The following is a 16,371-nucleotide window of genomic DNA, read 5'->3' as shown; positions in this document are numbered from 1 at the left end:
AAGATGACCGTGCTAAGCTTGCTCCAGAAATGCTTTCGTTTTACAAATTCCATTTGGTTTTTCATTCTATCACTGACTGTTTAATGAGCCACTTTAGCTGGCCTTTCCCCAGGGTTAACTCACAACTCTTCCTAAATAATCTCAGTCATTTTCCTGGAGCAGGTGTTGTTTTCTAGGCAGCTCTTGCCAAAGGGCAGCATAATAATTAACAAGCTTCAGATCGGAAGGATTCAGGGTCTCATTTCTGGCAAAGGATGTGTGTCTCACACTGTAATACTTTTGAAACTTACTGTTTTTTAAGGGGATTTTGACACTGTAACGAAAGAATTCAGTATACTTCTAAATATTTGCTTCTTTTTCTCTGAGAACAACTCTCGAAGATTTAGAGATTATGTCACTCCTTGCAGCAAAATGAAGCTCTATTTTCTGTAAAACTTGCCATTATATTTCAGGATTCGCTATTTTATTTCGGATATTTCACATGTTACTGGGTAGCTAAAGTCAGCTACACTATAAATTCCAGACGAGAGAGATCCATTATTCAACCTGCACATTTAGTATTGAAACTGACTCCCAAATTTGCAAAGTATTAGTGACTTGAAAAGGAAGAGCATTCCATGATAGGAAATGCAGACAGTATGAGGTTCAAATGCTCTCCAGATTTAGTTTGATTTGGAGAAAGGAAATGTTCTTAACTTTAGATATTAACAACTAGATCCTTTAGACAAAGTGCCTAAATGTCCAAAAATATCCATAGAGCTTCTTACTGTGGTTTGCTTCATAATGCTTCTCTCTGATATGTCTTATCTGACATTTTAGGAGTTCGTGATGATTGTCGTCTTTGGTTTGGAGTTCATCATTCGAATCTGGTCTGCGGGTTGCTGTTGTCGGTATAGAGGATGGCAAGGAAGACTGAGGTTTGCTCGAAAGCCCTTCTGTGTTATAGGTGAATATCAGAGTCTCAGATACCTGGACTGATGACACCAACATTCTTTTCTTCTATCTCCTGTTTTGCAATATTTGATTAATATTAAAAGCTAACATCCATGGAGTATTTATCATGGACCAGGCACTCGTGTTTTGAAAATGTTGACTCATTTGATGTTGACTCCACAGCATTATGAGGTAGATATTTTTATTATCCCCATTTTACAGTTGAAGAATTTGAGGTGAAGAGAGGCTAAGTTAGTTGCTGAATTCATACAGCTACTAAATGGTAGAGCTGGAATTTTAGCCAGGCAATCTGGCTCTAGAATACCCACTTATATCAATTAACTTATATGGAAATACATGGTGCTCCAGTGTTGCCCTGATTTAGGGGAACATTGATTTCAGTGAGTATAAAAAACCCTTTTTGCTCTACAATATGACACCAGGTTATGCTCTGGATCAGCTGGAATAGATGGCAATACATTGATACTGGTAATGCATATCAATTAACATTCTTCAAGAATGATTATAAGTACAGTTTACTTAATGCATTGGTAACTGTAGACTGGACAAAGTGCTCTACACCCTAAAATATGAGTCCTCCACCCTCCAACCCAAAATACCCAAATACATAGCACATCTCTGCACCTCCCTAACTGCTATGGTTTCTGAGAGACATCATTCACCCGGGTTCCAGCTTGAAATTGTACTTCCTAATGAAGATGCCATAGAGCATTCTGGAATTAAGATCTGGCATTTCTCAGTAATATTTAAAAGTATTATAAAATTGAAAAGTCTATATATAAAAGCTATTATTATTATTATTTAGCAGCTAAATTTGGCTTTCTTGCTTTTTTGTCTGTCTCGCTTCTTAGGCAGCCATTCAAACCCAAATACTGCAAATTCTTGATGAGGCTTGTTTATTTCAACTATTTTCAACCTGAAAAAGTAGGTTTTTAATTTACAAAATAGTTTAGGCTATCTTCTTCAGCTAGCATAGGTTTTCTGTTTTGTTTTAGGAGTCAGGAATTATTGAATGATCTTCTTAATTTCCTCCCTTACTCCTGTTCCCTATGGTGGGGGCAGAGTGGATTTAGGAAGAAAGTGTATCACCATCCATGGACACTGTTAAGAAGAATCCTTTATTCCATACTTCTTTCATAGTATGCACATCTCAAAAGTCTCCACTTACTAAACCAGAATTTATGGAAATGTGGCTGTGTGTGAGGCATTGGTGTTACAATAGTGAATCTAGTGGAATTCTAAGTTAAATCTATCTTAAAATACCTGGTTTGGCCCTCATGAATGCAGTCTGTTTGTCCAGCTGTCTATCTTCTCCAATAATAAGCTTTACTTCTTTTTGGAAGCCATCATGCTAAGGTATGGAGCAAAGTAGGTGGTAACTCCAAGCCTTGCAGGTTCATAAAGCCCCAAGGCATATTAGTGAAAGCATTAGATATTTCTCCCTGGACATGGTTTTTTCTCTCTCAATTCGCTACTCAGGCAGCATTACAAAGGACTGTAACTTGATGTGAAACTACTGCACAACAAGTACTTTCTGTCCCATAAGGGGCCCAAACAAAACAATTCACAAGGCAGATGGTTAGCCAAGATTCACTCAACTTCTACAGGATAAGGTCAGTTCATGGATGACTGGAAAAATGTTTCATTCCAGATTTTAAAACCAATTAAAAGTTGGCTTTGTTCCAATTCCAGAAGCAATGCCAATGTATCTCTGGCCACCATGCGAAAAAGAAAGCTTTTTCCCAGATGTCTGCTGCCTTTTGATAGCTGTTTTCAGCTATGGATACATCAACACATCTTAGTCCTTTGGTCTTTGTCTTCCTGTCTCAGGTCCTTGAAGGTCTTGATATAACATGTAGTTCTAAAAATGGTGTTATGTTATCTGTAATCTTACTTGCCTTTGGACCTATCAATAGTGACCTTAAAAATGTAGTATGATGCCTGGCGCAGTCACTCCTGCCTGTAATTCCAGCCCTTTGGAAGGCTGAGGAAGACAGATCACTTGAGCCCAGGAGTTTAAGACCAGCCTGGGATGGAAAGACCCTGTCTCTACAAAAATTTAAAAATTAGCCGGGCATGGTGACACGAACCTGTAGTCCCAGTTACTCAGAAGGCTGAGACTGGAGGATCACTTGAGCCCAGGAGTTTGAGGCTGCAGTGAGCCACGTTCTTGCCACTACACTCCAGCCTGAGTAAAAAGAGTAAGATCCTGTCTCAAAAAAGTACTAGTATGACATGGTTTAGGCATAATTGCAGTTTTGTTAACCCTTTAGACCTTTTCTTTATTTAGATATTTTACCTCTAGTAAATTAATTGCTTTGGAAGAAAATTTCACAGATAAATATATAATGAATCCCCATTAGAACAAAGTCTACATTTGTACTTACAGTTAGGATAACTATGAATTTTTTTAATCTTTTATTAAATGTACATGTTTGACCCATGGCCCAGCTGAATGGATGTTATAGTGAAGCATGTCCAAATGTGGCTTATCAGTATGAGGTCAGTAAAATTTAACCTACACTAAAGAATCAAACATCACCTTCCTAAAGGCAGCGAGCTGTACCAGATGACTATTGAGACTATTTCTAGGCCTGTCCAACAGGTTCATAAAAATGCTTGATGTAACTGGTAAAATACTAAAGTGAACACTGTAGTCCGCTTGTTCAACCTAATTTACTGTGACAAAATGAAAAAAGGAATAGCATCTGTCATCTGTCCATGATAACTGTTCTGAATGGATGTTTGGAAATGTAGCTAAAACCTCTCAAAACTTCATATATTTGTAAGATTTGATTACTCTGAATATGGCAAGTATACACCCAAATGTTTTTAGAAGTCTTGAGCATTCGAGAAAAGAACATAGAAAAGATTGTGGTAGACTGACTGTGCCTTCAACCTGGGAAATGCTTTCTGTAAGCACACCAATGTTTTTCTTTCCAATTGGAAACAGACTGAAGCTGCTACAGTGGTCAGCTAACAAGTCTCATGTAGTATTGCACCCTTTTGACAAAGGCCCAATTGATAGAGGTTTTATGGACTAATTCCTAAAGATTTTAGCATATGCCCTTCTGAACTGCCCACCTTCCTTACCCCTGCACTCTGGCCAAAGCCAAGAGCATTTCAAAAGCTCATTGATTTCACAAATCATAAAATCATTACATATTTGTGTTTGGAAAACATATTTTAAACAATTGTAACATAAGGGAAGAAACTAATCTATTTAACTCTTTTTAATTAGGTACTTTCTTTCATTACTACTGTACATTGATTTATCTCTGCTTGGTTTTAAGCATTTGCTTTGAAAATTGGTAAAATCTTATCTTGAATATAAAATTCTTCCTCATATCTATCTGTTCAATTTTTATGTCTCCTCTAAGACTCTTCTGTCATAATAACTTGTCTAGAGCTATGAGCACTAATTGCTGCATTGCTGATTTGGATAGTCAATTGTGTTTTGGGATGACCACCCAAGCTGCCCTTCATTTACCTGGACAGGCTGCTTTATGATTTCTCTATGTGAAAACACAAAACACTCACCCAATAACATTGGCATAAAGAATTTGTGAATAACTTCTAAGACTGATTTCATAGTCATTCTTTTTTCTAGCTTTCATTACTGACCTACCCAAAAATTGCAGATAGACCAAAGGCTGAAACTCGGATCACCAATAATGAGCCTGATGTGTCAGGAAGCCAACAAATTGCTTCTCACAGTGGCTTTTTTTAGATTCCTTGGTGACGCTTTCCAAAGGCAGATATAACAGGGCCATATTTTTCAGTCTTGCAGAGAGTCTCAGTGAGAAAATACCAGCCTGTTATTAGTCTTGGATCTGTATTTGATGCTAAGTGTAAGTTGATTTCTTATTGTTATTTTAACAGTTTATTTTCAGTGTAATTATTTCCACAAGAGGACAAAAGAGGCATAAAATAAAATTTTATTTTATCCTACATGGATAAAATAAAATTGAAGCCTTTATTAAAATCAACCAGATGGCTGAGGCTACTCTAATACCTACGATTTCATCTTATTAAAAGGCAACTTAGCCAGGATGGTCTCGATCTCCTGACCTCGTTGGCGGGCGCCTGTAGTCCCAGCTACTCGGGAGGCTGAGGCCGGAGAATGGCGTGAACCCGGGAGGCGGAGCTTGCAGTGAGCTGAGATCCGGCCACTGCACTCCAGCCTGGGCTACAGAGCGAGACTCCGTCTCAAAAAAAAAAAAAAAAAAAAGGCAACTTAAGTTGCTAATGTGTTCAAAAGTTAGATCACAGACTCCCAAAACTGCAACTGTGTTCTAAATTGATTTGAGACATCATTTTTCTGTTTCTATCTTCTTTATCTTTTGTTCCAAGAGACTTACTCTTGAGTGACATTATTTTCTATACCTTCTACTCCTTTTTCCCCTTTAGTAGAAATTATATTATTTCACTTATTTTCTGTTAGTCATACACTCTTCTGTGACTTTTTACTTCTAAGTGTTCAAACTCCCTCAGTGCACATAGATTCCTTCCATGTGATTAACTGGACCATCTGAGGACAATTAAAACCTGTTGGATTGACTTATCACAAAAACATTAAAACAATTTTAATCCCTCTAGTTAATAATAGCTGATATTTACTGAGAACTACTTTATATTAAGTACTACTCTAAGCGCTTTATAAATATGGTCTTATTTAATTCTACGCAAGTACTGTAATGTCCCTATTTATTTTATTTTATTTTATTCTATTTTATTTTATTTTATTTTATTTATTTTTTGAGACAGAGTTTCCCTCTCTCACCCAAGCTGGAGTCCAGTGGCACAGTCTCAGCTCACTGCAACCTCCACCTCCTGGGTTCAAGCCATTCTCATGCCCTAGCCTCCCGAGTAGCTGGGACTACAGGCACACACCACCACACCCAGCTAATTTTTGCATTTTCAGTAGAGATAGGATTTCACTGTGTTGGCCAGGCTGGTCTTGAACTCCTGGCCTCAAGTGATCCACCTGCCTCAGCCTCCCAAAGTGCTGGTATTACAGGTGTGAGACATCATGCCTGTCCTTTATAATGTCCCATTTTATAGATGAGGAAGTAAGACAAGACTTAAGAAACATGCCCAAAGTTAAAAAAAAAAAATGGTAGGTGAAAGAACCTGGATTTATTTCTCATGATTTCACTCTAGAAAAGTATACATACCCAACTGGAAAAGTGTCTTTACTGTTTATTAGCATTTTAAAATTAAATTTAATTGAACCTTATCTATTGTCATCAACTTGTAAACAAAAGAACATGATACTATTATGCTTATCATTAGTAATTCAAAATCTTTAAAGAAAAGCCAGACTTTATAGAACATTAATTGCAGTCTCAGCCTTAATTAGATTAACTAAATTATGTTACCTATTGCTGCTCTCTAACCTGAAGGGGAAATTAGGACCTAAAATAGACTTACTTGACCTGTATCAAACTTGCATATGCTCTTGAGTTGATGTTATCATGAGGCTCCCTGGGTATTTCCAAATTGGAGACATCTCGAGAGTAAGTAGCATCACTCGCAGGAATACCTTCAAATGTTTTTTAACATTAATAACCTATTGGTAATTTAGGTAATTGTTGACCTGGTACACAAACTTGAAAGTTGAACTTACCAGGTAGCTTGATTAGCTGATATGGTTGGACCACATGAAGAAAATTTATTTCCGAAGAGGAGAATGAATAACTAAGGATTATTTCCCATTCTTTCTATAAACTTTAGTAGAGCACTATGATATACTGTATTAACATTCTGTACTATCACATGTTACATAAGAAAATTCATTCACAGACAAAGTATTTATTATGTGCCCAACACAATCTTAGTTATAAAAGATACAAAAGCAACTAAAACATGGTTCCTGACTGTAAGAATAGACTCTCCTGTGCCCTTAGAGAATGGCAAAACTGAAAGGAAGTATACTATAATTATGGTGTTACAAAGCAAAGGTGATGGAAATTGAAGTAGTCCTAGAAAGAAGGCTATGAAATATCATGAGTGATTGTATAAAACAAAGAAGCAAAGGATTGCCCCCAGGTTTTCAAATTATGTTTGAGTCATCTGCCGAACGTTTATACAATTTCTGCCGTGTCCAAGCATGCTCATGGATGCTGGAGAGGCTGTATGGCACCAAATGGACAAGGTCTTCCTTCTTATAGAGATAATATGTGTGGACAAATAAAAACAATACACAAATATGTTTTTGAAAAACAAGATAATGTCAGCTACCGATAAGCACAATGAAGAAAATAAAACAGAAAGAGTAGAGGCTACCTTAGCTTGGGTGGTCTGAGAAAGTCTTTCTAAGTAGTTGACACTTGAGTTGACCTGAATATTACGAAGAAGACAGCCATGAGAAGGTTTAGACACAGATCTTTCCAGGCCAGGGAATAGTAATTGCAAGGATTATTAACACTTGATGAGCTTGGATTGTTCAAGGTGGAGACATAGGTCTTGTGGTTGGAGCTCAATGAGCAGTGGGGAGAATAGCAGAAGGTGATAGAGGAGACAGGCAGAGGTCACAGCTGAAGGCCATGTAGGCTCTGCTACCCTGAATCAAGTTTCCTTCTAAAGACAGGCCACCAGGCAAAGGTCCAACGGGTTGCTGGCAGGCCTAATATGAATACTATTCCGGTTATGAACAGCAACGTTAATCAGGCAACAAAAAGTATGGCCGTTTAATGCCCTGGGTTTTTTAGTCATCTATGACTGTTGGAACCTCATATCAGCAATATACAAATTATTACCCATTCTGAAAAATATAAATGTAAGTTTATAAGGAAATAATCCTCTGAATTTTCTGTTTCTATATTTCTGCCCTTAAAACATAAAATTTTACATTTTTTTAAAGTGTTATTTTTCTGAGGAACTGGAATTAGAATGTGATGGAAACTGTTTTACAGCCCAGTGGTATCACCAGTAAGCATTTCCTAAGAGTCTCCTTGCCAAAGGACTCTATTCCATACTCTTAGTTATGATGATTGCAGTGCAGAATTATTTCATTAAAGATTGTTTATTTCTTTTGAGAAATTGTCCCTTTTTGGCTTGAGATGTTATCTGAAACTGTATGATCAATAAGAAGCATTAAACTGTCACTATGGGGTAAATTTTCAAAGTGGTGCCTGCAATTTGCCAGTATGAGTCCCATTAACTTCAGTGGAAGTCCTGCAGTTAAACCCCTGCACATGGCTTTGAAAATGTTCTACGGTTTGTCTTTGTGGTGCCTTTTTTATTTTTAATAAATATCACAGAGCAACTCGGTGCATAGTTGATTGCAGTATTTAAGAACGTGGATAATGTACTGTGCAGGAGGAGACATTTAAAATTAGATTTTAAAGCTTCATTTCTATTGAGTCACAACAACAATATAAATACATCTTTAATTCTTCAAAGAGCACCTTTCTATAAAGGAATTTGGAGCTCAATTAGAATATAGAGCTTATAAAGCAGCACCATGTCCCTCTGAGACATTGTTTACCTCACTCTATAGATGGAAAAGTCGAGGCACTGTGAAATGGGGGTGCTTTGTCCTTAGCCCATAAATCAGCAGCAAAGCTAGGAGTAGCATGCTGGCCTCCCAATAGTTCATTGCTCTAAAGCACTGCCTCTTGTTGAGTCAAATTTAATTATAGTATAATCCGTTTAATCTACTTGTAGAAAAATAATGAAGGAGCAGGAAAAATGAATTTATTAACAGATCAGTGGAAAACCATATTACATAGATTAGCAATTGTCTTTTCAAGATCCATATTTTCAGCATGTACTAGGTGGTGTCTGATGCCATGAAAGCAATTATTCTAATTCCACTGGCCAGACTGGCAAAGAACTTCTTATTTGCCTCACTTTGAAACATAAGTAAAGGGGTTCCACTTGAAAATTAATAAGCCATGTGATATGATTAGATTCCTGTCTCCAAATCTGCCTCCTTCTAGGGACCATTGTCTAAAGTCTAAAAGAAAACAGACCAGGCACAGTGGCTCATGCCTGTAATCCCAGCACTTTAAAGGGAGACCAAGGTAGGAGGATCACTTGAGCCCAGGAGTTCAAAATCATCAATCTGGGCAACATAATGAGACTCTATCTCTACAAAAAAAAAAGTAATAGCTGGGTGTGGTGGAACACGCTGACAGTCTCAGCTGCTCAGGAGGCTGATAGGGGAAGATAACTTGGTCACTTCAGCCCAGGAGTTCAAGGCTGCAGTGAGCTCTGATTGCACAACTGTACTACAGCCTGGGCAACAGAGTAAGACAGACGGGGGGGGGGGGGGCGGGGGAGAGAAAGAGAGAGAAAGAGAGAGAGGAACGAAGGAAGGAAGAAGGAAGGAAGGAAAGACGGAAGGAAGGAAGGAAGGAAGAAGGAAGGAAGGAAAAAAGGAAGGAAGGAAGGAAGGAAGGAAGGAAGGAAGGAAGGAAGGAAGGAAAGGAGGGAGGGAGGGAGGAAGGAAAGAAGAAAGGGAGGGAGGGAGGGAAAGGAAAGGAAAGAAAATAGATGTAACTATTATAAAAGATGTTCAATTTTTTATTTTGGAATAACTTTAGACTTACTTAGAAGTTGCAAAAATAGTACAGAATTTCCATGTTCAAATTCACTCTTTACCTAACTTTCCCCAAAATATTTTACCTACGTATAATGCAATTATCAAAACCAGAATATGAATACATACTATTAACTATAGTCCTTATTTGAATTTCACCAGTTTTTACATGCACTCAACTTTTATATACACTCCTATTAAATTTTCTCACATGTATATATGCATTTAACCACTGCCACAATCAAAATACAGAACTTTTCCATCACCCTAAATAAACTTGGAATGATATACTTTGTATTACTCCTATACGAGTACTCCCTCTCTTCAATCCTAACCCCTGGGAACCACTATATCTGTTCTGTTTCACTACAATTTTGTCATTTTTATAATGTTATATAAATGAAATTGTAAAGTAGTAATCTTTTGAAATTGGCTTTTTCTTATACAGTATGATGCTCTTGAGATCCATCCAAGTGCATCAATAGTGCATTCCTGTTTATTGCTTAATAGAATTCCATGATCTAGATGTAACACAATTTGTTTATTCATTTACCTAATACAGGTCATTTGGGCTGCTTCTAGCTTCTGCTATTACAAATAAGGCAGCTATGTACATTCATGTGTAGGTTTGTGTATGAACGTAAGTTTTTATTTCTCTAGGGTCATATGGTAATGATTTATCTTTATCAGAAACTGCCAAACTGTTTCCTTTTAAAATATAGAAATGCCAGTGTGAGCACATGCATGGAGGTCAGCAGCCCCACCCCCTGCCCCACGCTGCCACTGCTGCCAGTGTGAACATATGCATGGAGGCTGGCAGCCCCAAGCTCACCAGTAGCCTGCCCCCATGCTGACACTGCTACCAGCACGAGTGTGCACATGGAGGCCGGCAGCCCCATGACCACCAGCACTCTGCCCCAGTTGATGAGCATTCACCCCACCACACTGCCACTTGCTCTTGGCACTGCTCTTGACACTTACAAATGAGCACAGATCCTGTTGCCACCACCCCAACGAAGTGCTTTGGCTGGCACCACCCATCAGAGTGTTGTGGCCAGAGGTCCAGGAATGCCTCAGCCCCTCCAATGTAGCAGGTTCCTAACTTCAAGGGGCCAGAGAACAAAGTCAGGGATCCAGTAACAGCCTCCCAAAGTTACAGCATGCAGCCCAAAAGTTCTGAGCTGAGCCTTGCCCCCTAAATTCTTCCAGAAATGAAGCCAGTCAACTGAACCACCTTATATGTGATTCAAACCTTCTAGGGCATTAAAGAAGATCAAAGCAGAAAAATCCATCCAAAGGACAGCAATTTCAAAGACTGAAGGAAAATCAGCCCACACAGATGATAAAGAACCAGTGCAAGAGCTCTGGCAACTCAAAAATCAGAGTGCTTTCTTACCTCCAAATAACTGCAGTAGTTCCACAGCAATGGTTCTTAACCAGGCTGAAATGACAAAAACAGAAATCAGAATATGGATAGGAACAGAGATCATTGAGATTCAGGAGACAGTGAAAACCTAATCCAGGGATTCTAAGGAATACAACAAAGTGATACAGGAGATGAAAGACGAAATGGCCACTTTAAGAAAGAAAGGAACTGATCTGATACAGCTGAAAAATTCACTTCAAGAATTCCAGAATACAATCACAAATATAACAGCAGAATCGATCAAGCTGAGGAAAGAATCTCAGAGCTTGAATATCACTTCTCTGAAATAACTCAGTCAGACAAAAATAAGAAAAAAAGATTAAAGAAGAATGAACAAAATCTCCAAAGTATGGGATTATGTAAAGACACCAAATCTATGACTCACAGATGTCCCTGAAAGAGAGGGAGAGAAAGCAAGCAACTTGGAAAACATATTTCAGGATATCATCCATGAAAATTCCCCCAACTTCACTAGAGAGGCCAACGTTCAAATTCAGAAAATGCAGAGAACCTTTGTGAGATACTACACAGACAACCATCCCCAAGACAGATACTTGTCAGATTCTCTAAGGTCAAAATGAAACAAAAAATGTTAACAGCAGCTAAAGAGAAGGGGCAGGCCACCTCCCAAGGAAACCCCATCAGGCTAACAGCACACCTTTCAGCAGAAACTCTATAAGCCAGCAGAGATTGAGAGCCTATATTCAGCATTATTAAAGAAAAGAAATTCCAAACAAGAATTTCATATCCAGCCAAACTAAGCTTCATAAGTGAAGGAGAAATAAGATTCTTTTCAGGCAAGCAAATGCTAAGGGAATTCATTACCATCAGACCTGCCTTATAAGAGGTCTTAAAGGGAGTGTTAAATATGGAAAGGAAAGATTACTACTGACCACTACAAAACATGCTTTTAAGTACATACACCATTGATGCCAAAAAGCAGCCACACAAACAAATCTGCATAATAACCAACTAACAACACAAAACAGGATTTGATCCTTCAAATCCACACATATCAATATTAACCTTAAATGGAAATGGGCTAAATGCTCAATTAAAAGGCACAGAGTGGCATGTTGGACAAAGAAGCAAGACCCAACTGTATGCTGTCTTGAAAAGACCCATTTCGCATTCTATGACACACACAGGATCAAACTAAAGGGATGGAGAAAAATCTACCAAGCAAATGGAAAACAGAAAAAAGCAGGAGTTGCTATTTTAAGTTCAAACAAAACAGACTTTAAACCAATAAAAATCAAAAAAGATAAAGAAAGGCATTACATAATGGTAAAGGGTTCACCTCAGAAGGTCAGACTTAACTATCCTAAATAGATATGCATCCAAAACAGGAGCACCCAAATTCATAGAGCAAGTTTTTAGAGACCCACAAAGAGATTTAGAAAACCACACAATAATAGTGGGAGACTTTAACACCCCACTGACAATATTAGACAGGTCATTGAGGCAGAAAACTAACAAAGAAATTCAGGACCTGAATTTGACACTTGGACCAAATAGACATCTACAGAAATCTCCACCCAAAAACAAGAGCATATATATTCTTCTCATCTGCACATGGCCCATAATCTAAAACTGACCTGTCAGCCATAAAACAATCCTTAGCAAATAAAAAAAATCATACCAACCACACTCCCACACTACAGTGCTACACTGCAATAAAAATAGAAATTAATGGAAATTAACCTGCTCCTGAATGACTTTTGGGTAAACAATGAAATTAAGGCAGAAATCCAGAAATTATTTGAAACTAATTAGAACAAAGATACTACATACCAGAATCTCTGGGACACAGCTAAAGCAATATTAAGAGGGAAGTTTATAGTGCTGAATGCCTACATCAAAAAGTTAGAAAGCTCTTAAGTTAACAACTGAACATCACACCTAGAGGAAATAGAGAAACAAGAGCGAATCAACCCCAAAGCTAGTAAAACACAAGAAATCAAAATCAGAGCTAAACTGAAGGAAATTGAGATTTAAAAAAAAAAAAAAAAAAAAAAAACATACAGAAGATCAATGAATCCAGGACTTGGTTCTTTGAAAGAATAAATAAGATAGATAAAATGCTAGCTAGACTAATAAGTAAAAAAAGAGAAAAGATCAAAATAAACACAATCAGAAATGACAAAGGGATGTTACCACCTACCCCACAGAAATTTTAAAAACCCTCAGAGACTACTAAAAACACCTCTAATGCACACAAGCTAGAAAACCTAGAAGAAATGGATAAATTCCTTGAAACATACAACCTTCCAAGATTGAACCAGGAAGAAATTGAATCCTGGACAGAGACCAATAATGAGTTCCAAAATTGAATCAGTAATAAAAAGCCTACCAACCCGAAAAAGCCCAGGACCAGAGGGATTCACAGTTGAATATTACAAGAAGTATAAAGAAGAGTTGGTACCATTCCTACTGAAACTATTCCAAAAAACAGAGGAGGAGGGACTCCTCCCTAACTCATTCTATGAAACCAGCATCATCCTGATACCAAAACCTGGCAGGGACACAGCAACAACAAAAAAACAAAACTTCAGGCCAAATCCTTGATGAACATAGATGCAAAAATTCTCAATAAAATACTCCCGAAATGAATCCAGCAGCACATCAAAAAGCTAATCCACCACTATCAAGGAGGCTTCGTCCCTGGGACACAAGGTTGGTTCAACATACACAAATGAATAAATGTGATCCATCCCATAATCAGAATTAAAAGCAAAAACCACATGATCATCTCAATAGATGCAGAAAAGGCTTTTGATAAAGTTCAACATCCCTTAATGTTAAAAACCCTCAACAAACTAGGCACTGAAGGAACATACTTCAAAATAATAAGAGCCATCTATGAGAAACCCACAGCCAACATCATACTGAATGGGCAAAAACTGGAAGCATTCTTATTAAACACCAGAACAAAACAAGGATGTCCTCTGTCACCAGTCCTTTTCAACATAGTACTGGAAGTCCTAGCCAGAGCAATCAGGCAAGAGAAAGATATAAAAGCCATCTGAATAGAGAGGAAGTCAAACTATCCCTGATTCCAGTCAGTATGATTCTATGCCTAGAAAACCCCATGATCTCTGCCCCAAAACTCCTTGGTTTGATATACAACTTCAGCAAAGCTTCAGGATACAAAGTCAATGGACAAAAATCAGTAGAATCCCTATGCACCAACAACATCCAAGCTGACAGCCAAATCAAGAATGCTGTCCCCCAAGCCTGCCGCCATGGCCACCTACAAACTGGTGCAGATCCGGCCCAGTGAGTGTGCTTGGAACCTGAAGAACCACTTCAGCGGCCGGCGTGGCGCCGACCTGAGCCCGACGGGCCACGAAGAGGCAAAGCAGGCACTGCCAGATGATGGCTATGAGTTTGACATTTGCTTCACCTCAGTGCAGAAAAGCGCCATCCGGATCCTCTGGACAGTGCTAGATGCCATGGATCAGATGTGGCTGCCAGTAGTGAGGACTTGGCGCCTCAATGAGTGGCACTATGGGGCTCTAACCAGTCTCACTAAAGCAGAAACTGCTGCAAAGCATGGTGAGGCCCAGGTGAAGATCTGCAGCCGCTCCTATGATGTCCCACACCTCCGACAGAGCCCTACCATCCTTTCTACAGCAACATCAGTAAGGATCACGGGTATGTAGACCTCACAGAAAATCACCTACCCTCCTATGAGAGTCTGAAGGACACTATTGCCAGAGCTCTGCCCTTCTACAATGAAGAAATAGTTCCTCAGATCAAGGAGGGGAAATGGGTACTGATTGCAGCCCATGGCAACAGCCTCTGGGGCATTGTCAAGCATCTGGAGGGTCTCTCTGAAGAGATTATTATGGAGTTGAACCTGCCGACTGGCATTCCCATTGTCTACGAATTAGACAAGAACTTGAAGCCCATCAAGCCCATGCAGTTCCTGGGGGATGAAGAGGCTATGCACAAAGCCATGGAAGCTGTCGCTGCCCAGGGCAAAGCCAAGAAGTGAAGGCCAGCAAACAGGCTGCTGTCCCCAGGAGCACCCTCCCTGCCCATTGCATCCATCTGCTGCTCCCTCCTGCACATCACACTGACCACATCTGTAGACATCTTGAGCTGCAGCTGCAGATGGCTCCCATTTTCATTTTAGCCATTTTGTCTTCTGTACCCACTCCCTTCGTACATTCTAGTCAGAATAGCACTTCTAGGGCACAGGTTCTCAGTCTAAGCTGTGGAAAAGCCCCCCTTATCCAAGAGAGTTCAAAGGTAGTGACTTGGGTTTTTGCGAGTGCTTTGTTTACTAAGAACTTGTGAGGAGGCACCACGCTAAGCCATGACCAATGAGGAGAAGCAAGAGAGCCTGTCTGCCCCCAGGAGCTAGTCCTGTGCTCTTCTGTAGTCAGGCCACTGCCTGGGGACTCTAGTCATCCCAGCGGAAGATAAATGTAACCTGCATGGTGATGTGACAACTGTTTCCTCCCTGACCCCAGAGGAACTGGCTCTAGAAGGTTGGGATCAATCCTGAATTTAATGTGTTACATTTACTTTTATTAAAAAAAAAAAAAATTTAGTGTATATAAGTAATACAAAACAATAACCCGTCTAAGGGTTTCTCGTGGCGGTTGAAATAGTCCCACATGTGGTCTTCAGAAAATAAGCCATTCCTCATACCAATATGGGATAAGCTCCTTGACCTCTGAGGGGCAAGGGTGCTTCCTGCTGTGTGTTTTAGAATCCCTCCCTGCCTTGTTTTGTGGCAGTGAATGCCTCTTGGTCCTATCCACGTGTGTCTTTCACTGATTTCTGAATCATGCTCTAGTTGCTTGGTCCTGCCACATGGGTCTAGTGTTCATTTGAGCATAACTGTACTAAATCCTATTTCCAGATCAGTATAATAAAAGGGTGATGTGCAATAAAAAAAGAATGCCATCCCATACACAGTAGCCACAAAAAGAATAAAATACACACCAGTTAGAATGGCGACCATTAAAAAATCAGGAAACAACAGGTGCTGGAGAGGATATGGAGAAATAGGAACATTTTTACACAGTTGGTGGGACTGTAAACTAGTTCAACCATTGTGGAAGACAGTGTGCCAATTCCTCAAAGATCTAGAACTAGAAATACCATTTGACCCAGCCATCTCATTACTGGATATATATCCAAAGGATTATAAATCATGCTGCTATAAAGTCACATGCACACGTATGTTTATTGCGGCACTATTCACAATAGCAAAGACTTGGAACCAACCCAAATGTCCATCAATGATAGACTGGATTAAGAAAATGTGGCACATATACACCATGGAATACTATGTGGCCATAAAAAAGGATGAGTTTATGTCCTTGGTAGGGACATGGATGAAGCTGGAGACCATCATTCTCAGCAAACTATTGCAAGGACAGAAAACCAAACACCGCATGTTCTCACTCACAGGTGGGAATTGAAC

The 16,371-nt window shown here is 39.2% G+C and overlaps 1 protein-coding gene and 1 pseudogene across 11 annotated transcripts in view; both read left to right on the top strand.

Annotated features, from left to right (window-relative positions):
• KCNQ5 (potassium voltage-gated channel subfamily Q member 5) overlaps nt 1–16,371 on the top strand; it is a 567,701-nt gene that overhangs the window by 403,262 nt on the left and 148,068 nt on the right. For all 11 annotated transcript variants that reach the window (XM_074037671.1, XM_065543828.1, XM_074037670.1 and 8 more), the window contains one exon: nt 820–946. In XM_074037671.1, coding sequence (XP_073893772.1) covers nt 820–946 — 127 coding nt within the window. The remainder of the gene's footprint in view (nt 1–819; nt 947–16,371) is intronic.
• On the top strand, nt 14,014–15,053 carry LOC141410098 (phosphoglycerate mutase 1-like; annotated as a pseudogene).

Source organism: Macaca fascicularis, chromosome 4, assembly GCF_037993035.2.
Source record: "Macaca fascicularis isolate 582-1 chromosome 4, T2T-MFA8v1.1".
Taxonomy (NCBI): Eukaryota; Metazoa; Chordata; class Mammalia; order Primates; family Cercopithecidae; genus Macaca; species Macaca fascicularis.
This window is presented reverse-complemented; position numbering and strand designations above follow the sequence as displayed.